General features: G+C 50.7%; 1 protein-coding gene and 1 long non-coding RNA gene across 6 annotated transcripts; one reads left to right on the forward strand and one right to left on the reverse strand.

Moving 5' to 3' along the window:
• Positions 1–7,340: 7,340 nt before the first annotated feature.
• On the forward strand, positions 7,341–8,933 carry LOC310707499. The gene is made up of 2 exons (XR_014526516.1): positions 7,341–7,461; positions 7,946–8,933. It is a non-coding gene; the product is annotated as an uncharacterized lncRNA (long non-coding RNA).
• LOC310707433 (uncharacterized protein) lies at positions 7,751–11,042 on the reverse strand. 5 transcript variants are annotated; one of them, XR_014526457.1, is made up of 4 exons: positions 10,519–11,031; positions 10,236–10,314; positions 9,981–10,080; positions 9,044–9,886 (listed from the first exon to the last, which is right to left on the reverse strand). XR_014526457.1 is itself a non-coding variant. In XM_083504640.1 (3 exons), the coding sequence occupies exons 1-3, from the start codon at positions 10,487–10,489 to the stop codon at positions 9,743–9,745; spliced, it is 498 nt and encodes a 165-aa protein (XP_083360766.1). In that variant the 5' UTR covers positions 10,490–11,030; the 3' UTR covers positions 9,044–9,742. The 5 variants fall into 5 exon arrangements, 1 of the variants encoding a protein (XP_083360766.1); XR_014526454.1 differs by adding an exon at positions 7,751–8,037 and having other exon boundaries at positions 9,018–10,080; positions 10,236–11,042; XR_014526455.1 differs by adding an exon at positions 8,225–8,345 and having other exon boundaries at positions 9,018–10,080; positions 10,236–11,032.
• Positions 11,043–14,776: the final 3,734 nt, after the last annotated feature.

Raw genomic sequence — 14,776 nt, forward strand, 5'->3', positions numbered from 1 at the left:
TCAACTTAAATCCAGCTACCTGGCCAAACTGTTGTATTATTTCTAAAACCTTTTTTGTACTAGTGTTTGGCTCTTGCAAAGTCAATACCAGGTCATCTGCGAACGCTCTTAACTTATAATGTTTAGCTCCGACCTGCACACCTTTAACCTGCTGGTCATTTCTTATCATGTTCAGCAACACCTCCAGAACTGAAATAAAAAGTAATGGGGAAATCGGGCACCCCTGTCGTGTTCCTTTTTCTATCTTAAGTTCCTCCGTCATAACATTATTTACAATCAGTTTAGCTTTTTGTTCAGAATATATTGCAGCCATACCATTCTCAAAACCCTGGCCTACCCCCATCCCATGAAGATTCTTTCTCATAAAACTCCAAGAAATGTTGTCAAAGGCCTTCTCCGCGTCCACAAAAATCAGTACTGCTTTAGTGTTTATATTCACCTCTAGCTTTTCCAGAATGTCTATTACATTCCTTACATTGTCTGCCAGGTGTCTTTTGGGGAGAAAACCTGCTTGGTCCTTATGAATCTTCTCCATCAATACTCTTTTAAATCTTTTTGCCAAAATGTCTGCAAAAATTTTGTAATCCACATTGAGGAGTGATATTGGGCGGTAGTTCTTAAGTTGGGTCTTTTCAGTCTCTGACTTTGGTATGAGTGAAATATATGCCTCTTGCCACGATTCAGGGGCCCTTTTTCCCTCAAGGATCTCGTTGCACACTTCTCTTAGTGGTTGAGTTAGCCATTCCTTCAACGATTTGTAGTATCTGGAAGTCAATCCATCTGGTCCCGGAGATTTGCCCAATTGCATGTTCTGAATAGCAGCCTCTATCTCTTGTTCTGAGATTCTCTGGTTCAAGTCCATCTTACTTTGATGAGAGATGTTTTGTAATCCATATTTTCCCAGGAATTTGTCTATATCTTCTTCATTTTGGGGGCCTTGAGTGTAAAGCTTTTTGAAATAACTTACGAAGCAGTTTCTAATTTCATTAGGTTTAGATATATTCTTTCCATCCACCTCTAAGCTTGTAACTGTATTTAGTTTCTGCCTTTTCTTCAGTTGCCATGCCAAAAGTTTGCCACATTTATTTGCTGATTCAAAAGTCTTTTGCTTCATTTGCTTTATCTTCCATTCAATCTCTTGATTCATCAATTCCATATATTGTGTTTGATATAACTTAATCTCTCTTAAGATGTCCTGAGATTTTGGTTTTGTTCTTAATTTTCTCTCTCCTTCCTTTATCATTTCCAATAGCTTCTCTTTTTTCTCGTTTTGTTTTTTCCTCTTTATTGAATTTTGTTGAATCAAGAATCCTCTCATGACCGCTTTACTTGCATCCCAGATCACTCTTTTCTCCACGTCGGTCCTCATATTTATTTCGAAATAATCTTTTAAAGTCTTTTGGGCCTTCATAAGAATCTCCTTGTCCCGAAAGAGGGTGTCATTCATTCTCCATCTGAATTGACCAGTTGTTGTAAGTTTCATCTCCATCTTCACGGCGTTATGGTCGGAGCAAGTTTTTGGGCAGATTTCCACTTTCTTAATCTTTGGAGCCATTCCACTAGTAACCCAAATTTGATCAATTCTGGTCCAGGTCGTCATTGCTTGGGAGAAGAAGGTTCCCTCTCTCTCCAGAGGGTTCCTTGTTCTCCATATGTCTATCAAGTCCATATTTTCTGTCATTTCAAAAAAAGTCTTAGGGAGTCTCCCTTCTTTACTAACTGTTAGTCTTTGTGCCTTGTCCATGTTGGTGGAGACCACACCATTCATGTCTCCCATGATTATCATATTGTAATCCAAATAGTCAGAAAGAGTTTCATGAAGTCTCTTAAAGAAGTCAGATTTGCCTTCATTTGGCGCATAAATTCCAACCACTAAAAATTTTTCTCCTTGAATTTGTATTTCCACTGCCAGATATCTCCCTTGTTCATCCTTAAATATCATTTTTGGAGCCCATTTTTCCTTAACATATATTACAACTCCTCTCTTCTTGACTTTGTCTGATGAGATAAATTCTTGTCCTAGCCTTTTATTTATAAGTAGTCTCCTGTGGGCTCTGGTTATGTGAGTTTCTTGTAAACATATCAAGTCCAATTGTTCTCTATTCAGTATGTGAAATACTTGTCTTCTCCTCAAAGGCACATTGAGTCCATTACAATTCCAACTAAGGAATTGCAGAGCCATCTTGTTATTTTTCTAAGGCTCCTCCAACAGCTCCAAGTTGTTGCTCTTCTTCTGATGGTGGTGGTTTTTGTCCAGTCGAGAGATTCAGGATCTCCAGTGCTCTCCTCTGTTCTCCAAGTACGTCCACAATCCCCTTCTGTAGCTCCTCCTGATATCTTGCCAAAAATTTTTCTTTATCTTGAATTGTCTTTATTTTTACCTTCTTTAACTTGTAGTCAAATGACAGTCCTTGTGGGAACTCCCACCTGAAACGGATGGAATTTTTCTTTAGCAAAAGAGCTAAGTCCTTGTAGAAGTTTCTTAAATCCAAAATATGTTTTGGGATGTCTTTGAAGAACTGTGCAGTTGAATTTCCAATTTGTAAGGCCTTTTCAAAGTGTAGTCTTAATATTTTGTCTCTTTCCTCCTTGGATCTGAATGTAATCAAACAGTCTCTCGGGGTCTTTCTGTCTTGCTTTTTTCCCAATCTAAAAGCAGTCGTAATTTTGAATTCGTCTTCCTCAAGGTCCCAGCAGTCCACAAACTCCCGTGTCAGATATTCCACAAGGTTGTCTCTTTCGTTCTCCGGGATCAGTCTTAATTTTAAGTTTCTCTCTTTCCTCTGTAAGTCCCACAAGGCCAAAGTTGAGTCATGTTCATAGACCTTCTTGGCAATCGGCTCTAATTTCTCCTGTGTCTCTCCCGCCGTAGCCTTGGCATCTTCCGCAATTTGACGCGTAGTGGCATTTTCCTCCACCAGTTTATTTATAGATTCTGTATTCTGGTTTAATCTTACTGAAATTTCTGCTAATTTTAGTGTGTTCTCTGAGGTCTGTTTTGTTAAAGACTCCAAAGTTTGGTTGATCTTAAGCAGCGCATCTGTCACAGCTTCCATAGAGACGGCTGTCCCTTTATCTTGTCCTGTTGTTCCTGCTGCTCCAGTTGTTGGGCCTGAAATTGATCCTCTTTTCTTTGCCTGTTGTTGCTGCAGCTGTTGTTGTTGCTGATGGTGCTTGGTCTTAGCTCTTGTGACTATCTCTTCTTGTGGGCCACTCATGTCAAGGTCACTTCCCACGGGAATTTTCTCCCTTGGAAAGTTCCACTGTCAAGCTGTGGCAAACTTTACTTTATCCTCTAGAGGGAGCAAATCAAAATGGCCATAGAACAATGTTCCAAGTACAAAAAACAGGGGAGATTGTCCAGAATACAAAACAAGAGCTTAACACAGTCCAAATCAATATTGCTAGAAAGCTTGTAGCTTTAAGCTGCCACAGTTATCCAGTTTGTATTATTTCTTCTTATACTACAGAGTAGCCAAACACTGTGGGAACTTTGTATCAAGATATCACTTTACAGGGAAAAGTCAGTTCAGTGTGCTGAAGAAAAAAAAAAAAGGCAGACCGTTTCATGCTTTCAGATGGGTGAGACGGCAGAGATTTTTAACTTCCAATAGATCATGCAATTATTAGTCCAATTCACCTCCCCTCTGCCCTGCTAGCTGGAGGGGAGATCAAAGGTCCAAATGTCCGGTTTAGCTGATTAAAGAGCTGGTTTAAACGGATGCAAGTTTAGAGCTCCGTTGCTTTCACTTTCATGCAGTCGGGGGGAGGCAGACTTCCTTTGTTTAGATCTCCCCCGTTTTTAGTTCAAATTTTAAAGTTTAGAGGGTCCCAGTTATTTTTCAAGTCTTACTCACGGGAATTCAGTCCGAATTTTCTTTTCAGGAAGGAATCGGCGCTCTCCGCTAATGGCGACGCGGCTTCACTTCGCAGGCTGGGTAGCGACTCTCAGCACCGCGCTCGCTCCCGGTGTCGCTTTCACGGTACCGGGGGGCGCAAAGGTGCCCACCGAGTCTCCTTGTTCTCAGGCTTCAGCGCCTGGGATTTTAGGGGTCCCCCGCTTGCCGTAGCAGGTAAGACCCGAACTTGCGAAGCAGTCCTTCCCCGGAGCTCGGGGCTAGGACCGCCATTAAGCGCTGGCACCGACCGGAAGTCCTCTGTGAGCTAGGATCTTCAAGCAGCTCTGACAGTGGTTAATTGGAAAGAAGATTTATTGTAAAAAACAAACAAACAGAGTTCAACTGGAGCGGCAAGTGCAGCGGTCCGTCCATAAATCAAAGATGTCCCTACCAAGGAGGCTTCTTCCAGTGGAGCCAAAAGCAGCCCAGTCCCCTCTTGTGACATGTTCTGTCTTGAAGACCCCCTATAAGCCTAGACCTTGGACTAAGGGGGTCAGCTCCTTCCCCTTCCTCATTTCCGGACAATGAACTTCCGTGGTCGTTCCCGCATTCTGAGTTATGACCGATTTCAGTCTCTGTAGTTGGAACTTCACTGGTTGACTGACAAACTGCTGGCTGGCTGCCATCAGAGCTGTTATCAGTCAAAATTCCTACGGGTTGGGGAGCCGACTCTCAGCTATGCTCATCCAGTCTTGCGTTTAACCCTCTCTTCCTGCCTGCTTTTTCCAGCTGCCTGCAAATCTTCCCTGGGAGCTGGTGCATTCAGGACACTCCGCCTACATCCAGCCTGCCTTTGCTCCTCCCATGTCATTCCTCTTCTGGTTCTTGGAGACCCGGTGGGAGGGGAGCTTGCCGCAGCAGGAGGGGTGTGATGGCCTGGGATTCGGACTCAGATGCTGAACCTGAGGGATCCCAGCCTGCACAGGATTCCCTGCCTCCAGAACCAGCTGAGCCGGGGCTGGGGATTGAGCCTGAAGGGTCCTCCTCACCTGTGCTGGATCCTCAGGTGCAGGCACCAGCTGAGTCTGCTCTGGCTCCTGAGGTGATGGAGGACCCATTGCCTGCAGGTGCTCCACTCTCAGCCCCTTCAGAGGAAGCGGAGGTTGCCTCTGGGTCCGGTCACCCTCCAGCCTCTCCTGAGCTGCAGAGGCTCAGGGCAGAGAGGCGGAGGGAACTAAGTTCCTGCAGGAGGAGTGCTCGTCTCCAGGCCAGGAGAGGTGAGTCACCAGAGGATCAGGGCCACCCTATGCCTCGTGGCAGATAAAAGCCAGTCCCAAGCTGTGGGAGCAACATTGTTGGTTGCTAGTTCCTGCCTGAACCCTGTCCTGCTTTCCTGCCTGAGCACCTGACCCACCCTGGCTTCCTGCTTGCTTGCTTGCTTGCCTGTTCCTGACTTCACCCGACTCCCTGCCCTGCACCCAACTCCAGCTTCTACGGACTGCCTCCATGTTGCATCTTTGACCTTGGACCTCGCCTCTCGGGTAACCCCCGGGACCAGCACAAGGGGGAAGACACCACTGACTCTTCCCAGCCGGACTCCTCTCTGCCTCCCTCCTCCCCTGCTTCAGCCTCTGAGTCTGCACTGCTCTCTGCCACAGCCTCTCCCTGCTCACTAAGCCCTGTTACCCCTTCAGCTTCTGACACCTCCTCTTCCCAGTCCTTTTCCTCTTCTTCCTCTGACTACTGATCGTTGTCCCACCATTGCTTCCCAGGCTGTGAGCCCTCTTCCCTTGATGGTTCCCCAGCTGGTCCCCCCCATTCCTCTGTGTCCAACCAGCTCATGACAGGAGAGTCAGAGCCGCCCCCAGACTGGGCACAAGCAAGAGGGCAGGCAAGTAGGAGCTGGCCGAGGGCAGCCTGAGCTTGGGGGGGGGGCATCTGCCCCGACAGATCAGCCTCCCCTGGGCCTGGCCTGACTCACCCCCTTTTGCTCAGCACCAGAAACAGGCCTCCCCCTTTTGGGCTGCAGGCTCCACATTCCTTGGGGAGGGAGCCTTTGTCTTCCATCCTTGGGACAAAGGAAAAGGCAGGCAAGGGAGCGGGAGCTTCTCTAAGGGGGCTTGTGAACAGTAGAGGGATCCCTTGGGAGCGGGGCAGCTGTGGGATGTAACCCACTGGGAGCAGTCAAATACAACATTCCTTGTTTTGCTAGAGTGGACAGGCAAGGGAATATTCGGTCCAGCCAGTCGAATCTTCCTGTTCCTCCTGGCCTGTGACTGGTGGGTGGGCGTGGCCTTTCCAGACCTGGTCAGAGGACAAGGCATGCTGCCACTCTCTCTCTTTTCCATCTTCCTTTCGTCCGGCGAAATTCCCAAACTGCGAGCCTGCAGTCACTAGGTAAATCCCCCTTATGGGGTAAACCTGTTTGTATATGCTTGTAACTTTAAGCCTTAAGCCTGCCTTCAGGGATCACACTGTGCTCTGCCTGATCGTGAGTAAACTTTCTTTTTATTGCTTATGAATAAGAGTGTGGTGTCTTTATTCTTTTAGGAGGGATTCAAGGGGTCTTACCAGGAAAATATTAGAACACATTTCAACCTGGACAAGCCAGATGGAATTGCATATTGTCTTAAGAAATTCACACGGCTTTGCAGCTAGTTTTCTGCTGTGTAAAGGGGAATGCCTCAACATCAAAAAAACGAAGATCATGGCCACTGGTCCCATCACCTCCTGGCAAACAGAAGGGGAAGAAATGGAGGCAGTGAGAGATTTTACCTTCTTGGGCTCCATGATCACTGCAGATGGTGACAGCAGTCATGAAATTAAAAGACGCCTGATTCTTGGGAGGAAAGCAAAGACAAACTAGACAGCATCTTAAAAAGCAGAGACATCACCTTGCCAACAAAGGTCCGTATAGTAAAAGCTCTGGTTTTCCCAGTAGTGATGTATGGAAGTGAGAGCTGGACCATTAAGAAGGCTGATCGTCAAAGAACTGATGCTTTTGAATTCTGGTGCTGGAGGAGACTCTTGAGAAGATCAAACCTCTCCATTCTGAAGGGAATCAGCCCTGAGTGCTCACTGGAAGGACAGATCCTGAAGCTGAGGCTCCAAGACTTTGGCCACCTCCTGAGAAGAGAAGACTCCCTGGAAAAGACCCTGATGTTGGGAAAGATGGAGGGCACAAGGAGAAGGGGACGACAGAGGATGAGATGGCTGGACAGTGTTCTCGAAGCTAGGAACATGAGTTTGACCAAAGTGCTCTGGTCCACGGGGTCACGAAGAGTTGGACACGACTAAACGACTAAACAACAACAAAAGGGGAATGCACTCTGCTAAGTGAAGGAACTTGCTAGTGCAAGTTAGTAAGGATTTTAATAAACAATATACCCTCTCCTGCCACCCTGAACATTCTAACGGTCTAGAATTCTCTGATGTCACCAGAAGAGTAAGCCGTTTTTTTCAGTTAGATCCGTTATCAACTGCAGAGGATGAGTAGCCTTTGGCGCCTCTTGGGGAGATGGAAGTGTTGAAAGGACTGAATCCATGAAGGAGAGCTACTTGCTCTGAGATGGGGGAACCTTCGGGCAAAGGCCACCTGCGAAGAGATGCTGCTGGATGCCAGGTTTTTTGGCTCCCCACTTCTTCTAGGGTGTAACATCGGAGGTCCTGCGGGAGGAAAGAGCGTCTCCGAGTCAGGGGCCAGTCTGGGCCAAAGTGGCCCTCCATTGCCCCCACCACAGAGTCCCTGACTCCACTTTATCATCTCTGATTATCAAGTCAAGGATTAGGGGACACTTGTTAAAATCATCACGGAGGTCCTGGGAGAGAACAGAGGAGAAAAGTCAGAATGATGGCCCCAACCCCAAACTCCAAGCTTGGCTTGCCCATCCCTGACCCTCCCACCCACCCACCCACCCACCCACCACCCTGCGGGGGTCCCTCACACAACCTAAATGGCCTCTGCAGCCAGATGGTCAGAGGTCTGAATGGTCCTGAAGCCTCTCAGCGCAACTCCCTGGCAACTCTCAATGACCTGGGACAAGAAAAGTCAAGAGAAGTCAAGACTAAGTTCATGCCTCCCTGTCCTCCTTATTCTTTTCTTCTAGGATGGCCTGGAAAGTTGTGGGGACGATTGCGCTGCCCATGTCCAAAGTGGAGGACCCCCCCCCAGCAGGCGCTGGAAGTGCCCCTTCAGTTCCTGTGGAAAAAGAAGAGAGAAGAGAGGTTGAGTCCTGGCTGGAATTCTGCAAGAGCCTTGCAAAGACAAGTCCAGACAAAGGACAGACCTCTCTGTGCTGATCCTCTTCAGGAACACCAGGTGGGAAAGGCCTGCCAGGCAGGGAGCAGGTCCTGCAGGACTCCCAGCAAGAAGACCTGAGAGGTGAGTCCTGGGTACAGACCTTCAAGCAAACAAGGGACAAGGGACTTCGCTGTCCCCAAGGTGTGGGGCTCACCTTCTTTTGGACTTGGCCAGAAGCAGGCCAGCTCCGGCTGAACTACTGTCTTCTGCAGAGGAAAGAAAAATCCAGGTCAGATGATACAACGAAAGCCACTCTGGATGGGTGCCTCTTTGGCCAACTGGGATATCCAAAGAGAGCCAGCAGGTTCCTTCAGCAATATTTTAGGGATAGTGTCCATATACCTGGGATTTTGCCGTTCTTCCTCCCTTTCATATCCTCCCAACAGTCGCAGGGCTGTCTTCGCAGTGCCTCCAGGGTCTCCTTGCATTTCTGCTCTCCTCAGTGTTCTTTATATTTGTACAGCCCTCCTTTAGTCCGAGAGATTTCTTCTCCTTCCAACGAGGGAATCTTCTCAGGACCATCCTGTGGATCTTTGCATCTCTACACTTCCTCTTTAGCCAAAGAAATGCCTTCTCCTTCTAACAAGCAAGTTTCATCAGTCAGACGGCTGCTCTCCATCCTCTTTCTATTCCAGTTCTTTTTCCTCTCTTCACCAATCGGTTCTCATTCCTCTAGATTTCCACTTTGAGTTCCAGGACCTGCAAATTCAGAAGTCTTCGCAAGTGGACAATAATTTGGTGATCCTATACATCTCCCCTCCTCTGGACCCTTGGCCCCATGAGTCCCGCCCCCCCCCCAAAAGATGAAAAGAACCCAGAGATAGGTATGAAAACCAACCAAATGAGACCCAACAGAGAAAAACCACCTTCCTCCTTACCCAGTGGCCTCTCTCTGGTGTCCAGCGGAGCCCGAGGTCTGCACTGAATACATGTCTTCGATGATGATGTCATCTGGATGGAAGAGAATGAAAATGAGAGTCAGTCCAGGCGCTGCTCTCCCAGGCCAGGTAGGAAAAGCCTTCCAGGCAGGGAGCAGGTCCTGCAGGACTCCCAGCAAGAAAACCTGGGAGGCAGGGACCTTCAAGCAAACAAGGGACAAGGGAGTTTGCTGTCTCCAAGGTGTGGGGCTCACCTTCTTTGGGTCTCCTCCAGAAGCAGGCCAGGTCTGGCTGAATTACTGTCATCTGCAAAGAAAAATCGGGGTCAGATGATACTATGAAATCCACCCTGAATGGGTGCAAGAGAGCACAGAAGCAGCGCCAAGCAAGGAAGGACGGGCCTCCCTCTGCCTTGGGCCCAATCCCTTGTCCCAGAGGACCTCCCTGGGCCCTGCTGGAAGGGCAGCAGCAGCAGGAAAGGGGGCAGGAAAAGCCTCTGGCCTCATCCTGGCCCCCAGGGACACACAGCGCATCATCTGCGATAAAGGTCACTGGGGGATGTGCTCCTGCGGGGATGGAAGCAACCAGAGAAATGAAGAGAAGAAGGTGAGGGACTTACTCTGAGTTGGGGGAATCTCCGCGCCACGGCCAGAAGCAGAGGAGGTCCTGCGGGAGGAAAGAGTGTCTCAGTTGGGGCCAGTTGGGACCAAAGCAGCAGGGCAGGCTCAAGGGCCCGAGCCCCGAGCAAGTTGGGGGGAGCACACACGAGCCATCGGGACATTTACACTGAGCAACTGGAGGAGGGTGCCAGGATTGGGGCCTTCCCTCAGGAGACTCCCCAGCAGGAGCCGGAAGCGCCTCTTCAGTTCCTGCGGGAAAAGAGAGAAAAGAAGTTGAGTCCTGGGATAGATTCTGCATGTGTGTGAAGAAGAAGAAGAAGGGAAGTCCAGACCAAGGACATACCTCTCTGTCCTCCTCCTTTTGGGGGCCCCCAAGAACAGCCTCCAGGGTCCCGTGAAGGATGGCGCTGAGCATCTCACCGTCATACTTTGGCCTCATGATGCTGCAGAGATGAAGGGGAGAGGGTTAGACGCTGCCCCCTCCCCGTCTCCCTTGCCCCTTCTCCCTCCTGCCTGCTCTTCCCCACCCGGAGCTCCCCCTGGAGTTCTGCCCCCCACCCACCCCCACAACCCCACCCACCCCAAGGACCCCACTCACCTCAGCTGGAGGAGGACCTCCAAGTCCAGGTCAAGGGTCAAGCGGCAACCCCCCAGTGCTCCAAGGGCCCCAAGATGTCCTGGAAGAGAACAGAGGAGGAAGGTCAGGTCTTTCGGGGGGCCTCCAGAGGATGGCTCTGACCCCCAAGACCAGGCTTGGCTTTCCTGGGGAATGGCAGCCCCATGCCGTAAGCCGGCAGAGTCCTCCTCTCCAGGAGATGCACAACCCCTTCCCCAAAGCCCCTCCCTCCCCATGGGGGTCCCTCACACCACCCATCCCTCACCAGAATGGCTTGGGCCATATACTGCTTGGAGTACTTCAGAGTTCGCAGCCCCCTGAGCTCAGCTGCCTGGCAGCTCTGGATGTCCCCCCCAGGAGGTAGCGCTGTTCATCCTCCAGCAGCTGAAATGCAAAAGTCAGGCTGTCAGTTCCTCGTGAGGAGAGGGCTTCTCTGCATCCGAGAGTGCAGAGTGGGGCACAAAGAGCCCGGGCAGTGGGGGGCAGCTCTGAAGGGTCCAGTCCCTGCTCTTGTTTTCTCCAATACTCACCCCTGGGGCTGGGATGTGGAACCGCAGCAGAACTGCAAAGAGAAGGACACGGGAAGAGGGGAGTTCGTCCCTGAGCCCCTGGCAAGGCTATTCCAAGAGTTTTTTCTCCTGGATTCCAAGTCCTACTAGATGGGTGGGACACCCCAGGCCTTGAGGGGCCAATCCCGGCCTCCTTCCCCCAGAATGTGGCTCCCCAGGGAAGGTGCCCCTCCCACTGACAACTGCCCCCCCCAGCCCAGCCCCCTGCTTCCTCCATCGGACTCCAGCAAAATGGGTTGGCCGCTGGGGGAGGTGGGGTTTCCAGGCGCTGGCCCAGATGGACCTTGGGTCAGATCCAGCCATCTGGCTCTTTTGACTAGCTGCCCCCCATGCCCTCCTCTGTCCCAAAAAGGAGGGCCACTTGCTCACCTGGCGCCACGGGCTGCTCCGGGCCTTGCTGGGGGGCCGCCCAGCGTCTGAACAGTGTCCGCCCAGCGTCTGTTGCAGCGTCTGAACAGACGCCTTAAGCACCTGATCTCCTTGTCACCATGGCAACCCCCCCACACACACACCTGGACCTGGGCCCTCCAGAAAGGGGAGGCTCCTCTCTCAGAATTTGGAAGCCCCTGCTGTCCCACCTGCAGCTGGTCTGTGTTTTCCTTTCACCTCCTTCTTCCTGCAGCCCCATTCCCAAAGGGAGACCATCCCCACATCCTTCCAGGCAGGCTAGGGGTCTCCACAGCGCAGGATCGGACCATCAACTTTGCATTCAGGATTTCCATCCTGGGCGGCATCTCCAGGGGTGCTGGCAATGCCCCCCTCTCTGAACCCTGGAGAGCGGCTGCCATTCAGTGCAGGCGCTGCTGAGGGCGATGGGTCACCGGACTGACTCTGTCCATGGCAGCTTCCTAGGAATATTCCTCTGAAGTTCTTTAGCTGAAGAGGAGCAAACTAACTTCTGCACCAGACCGACCATCGATTCCTTTTGTTAAGAGACAATCTGGAAAAGTCCCTGTTTAATATACAACAGTGCAAGGGCAGAAATCCTGAATGGGAGAGGAAGCAGAATTCTTCCCTCCTGCTGCAAGAAAGCCATAGGTCAAGGGAAACACCCCCCCAGTCGACTAGATGACCCCCGGGAACCCTTCCAGCTCTACCATTCTATGGTGTCAACTGCAGGGGACCCTCCAGATTTCAAAGGGGGCCATTGGAGCATCTGAAGGCAGCGGCACCTTCTTTTGGGTTCCTGCACAAGCCTCAGCTGACCATTCAGGCTGCAGCCCCTCTCCTGTTGTCCCCTCCCCACCCCCAGGTATTCAGAGGTACAACCCCCCCCCCCCCCGAATATGGAAGCTCTCCATTCAGTTTGGTTTTTAATTTAGTATATTTATATAAAAGGTGCTATAAGAATTCTAAGGTCTCAAATCTATAAAATATACGGTCATAAATGTACAAGGCAAAAACATACATGAGTACATATAAACCACATGTCTGAAATAGCACAGGAGAACAATCCTGAAGCCATTCTGGTTCTCCCAATGACCTCAAATATTCCTCCGCAGTAAGGGAGGCAAATGGCAGCCTCCCATTGTCTTTGTGCTTACAGATCCTGTCTGAAGGGTGTATTTGTGTATGAATAGGGTGAACCTGTCACCTGCATCCAGGAACTAAAGTATTGACCATCACAAAAGAATGGCCAGGCTGCCCAGGTAATGCAACCAGTGACCATTATCAGGTATCCTGGCAGGCAGGATTTCTGCTGGAGACTGACCACCTTCTGTGACAATGTTTTTGGGGGTGGTCTTGGGCCACGGGGGGGGGCAATTTGAAAAGTCTACATAAGGGCCTGTGCACCAGTGTTCAGGGTTCCTCCTCCCTCCTGCGTGTGGTGAGTGGGGAAACTGTTTGCAACAGTTCAATAAAGATCAGGCTTACTAGCCGCTTTGCTTCTCAATATTCTCTGCCTGACCTCTGTTATTTTCTCCAACCAATAGGGAACCCACTTAAGGACTCTATATGGGCTCTTGGAGACCCCATAAGGGAAAAGGAGCAGTTTTTTCTTATAACAAAGATAAAGGTAAAAAGTAAAGAACCCCTGGATGGTTAAGTCCAGTCAAAGGCAACTATGGGGTTGCAGCGCCCATCTCGCTTTCAGGCCTAGGGAGCTGGCGTTTGTCCACAAACAGCTTTCCGGGTCATGTGGCCAGCAGGACTAAACCGCTTCTGGCGCAACGGAACACCGTGATGGAAGCCAGAGTGCACAGAAACACCATTTACCTTCCCGCCACAGCAGTACCTATTTATCTACTTGCACTGGCGTGCTTTTGAACTTCTAGGTGGGCAGGAGCTGGGACAGAGCAAGGGGAGCTCACCTCGTTGTGGGGATTTGAACTGCCGACCTTCTGAGCGGCAAGCCCAAGAGGCTCAGTGGTTTAGACCACAGTGCCACCCATGTTACCTTACCTTATATCGATATACCACCTTGATCTTCCAATGATCTCAAGGTGGCTTGCATGGTTTTCCTCCTCCCCATTTCCTCCTCACAAAGACCTTGCGAGGTAGATGAGGCTGACTCCAAAGGCATTCCCAGTGAGTGGGAATTCGAACCCAGAAGGGCATCAGAGGACGGAGGGAAGGAAAGAGGGACAGAGGCCAGTGTTGCCCACGGCACCCCTGAGCATCATTCATGCCACCCCAGGGGGCCACAGCACCCTGGTCGAAAACCACTGGCTTAGATAATTCTTGAACTGCAGAGTTGGAAGGGACCTCGGGGTCATCTGGCCCAACCACCTTCTACTGCGCCTCCAACCTTGCTCCTATATCCTATATCCTTTGCGGGGGGTTGGACTAGATGGCCCCTGGGGTCCCCTCCTGTGTAAAGGGGAATGCACTCTGCTAAGTAAAGGCACTTGCCACAGCAGCGTCAACGTCACAGCACCCTCCGGCACCCAAGAGAGAGGGGGTCTCAGCAGCCCTTTTGCCAGGAAGAGGAGCAAGAACGAGAGGAGGAGGAGGAAGAGGAAGAGAATCCCTGTGGGAAGCCCCCCCCCAAAAAAAAACATTCTCCTTTTGATCTTCCTTATTTGCAATATATATCATTGCAAAACAGCGGTTGATATACAGCTGATTTTTTTGTTATTACAGTCCCCACCCCCTCACCTAGAGAAACACCACCTGTTGATTTTTTTAATTTATTATTATTATTATTATTATTATTATTATTATTATTATTATTCCCCGCCACTCTGGGAGGCTGAAGCCCTTTAAGGCTTCCTTCTGTCCACTCTCTGTGAATTCCCTGCCTGGAGCGGGTTTCTGGGGGGGCGCTGCTGCCGGTGTCCTCCCCATCGAGCCTCGCCTTGCCCGGCGCGTGGCGGCCGCCCTTTCCCACACTCTGCCGGCTGCGCTGCCAAGCCCCGCGGCTCGGCCTGTCAGCGTTACCGGGCTCGGCGGGCGGTCATTCCCGAAGAAAGCCGGCGGCGCTTGAAGAGCTGGCAAGCCCCCATTTGCATGTCTGTTTTCCGCAGCCCTTGGAGAGGATTAAGTTCCCCCCTCCCCTGCCTTCTCCGCTTCCCCGGAAAACATTCTTGGCATAACTCCATGAAAGAGGCTCCAGCCCCACATGGGGGGGGGAGTGCATCCCCCAGGCCCAGTCTTGGCTCTGGGAAGCAGGGAGGGACCCCCCACCTTCACCGGCCCTGGGAAAGCCCCGGGGAAAACAATTCACAGAACTGTAGAGCTGGCAGGGACCCCAAGAGTCATCTAGTCCGAGCCCCCGACAGCGCAGGAATCACAGCTAAAAAGTCCCTGGCACATGGCCACCCAACCTCTGCTTAAGAACCTCCAAGGAAGGGGAGTCCACCACCTCCCATTTGCCCCCCCCCAGAAGGCAGGACCTGCTCCAAGGACCCCTAATTCCGAGGTGCCCCTTCCTGCTCTCTGACTGGCACGTAATAATAATAATAATTTATTATTTCTACCCCGCCCATCTGGCTGGGTTTCCCCAGCCACTCT

The sequence above is a fragment of the Podarcis liolepis genome (genome assembly GCF_965112155.1).
Source record: "Podarcis liolepis genome assembly, chromosome: 5".
NCBI lineage: Eukaryota > Metazoa > Chordata > Lepidosauria > Squamata > Lacertidae > Podarcis > Podarcis liolepis.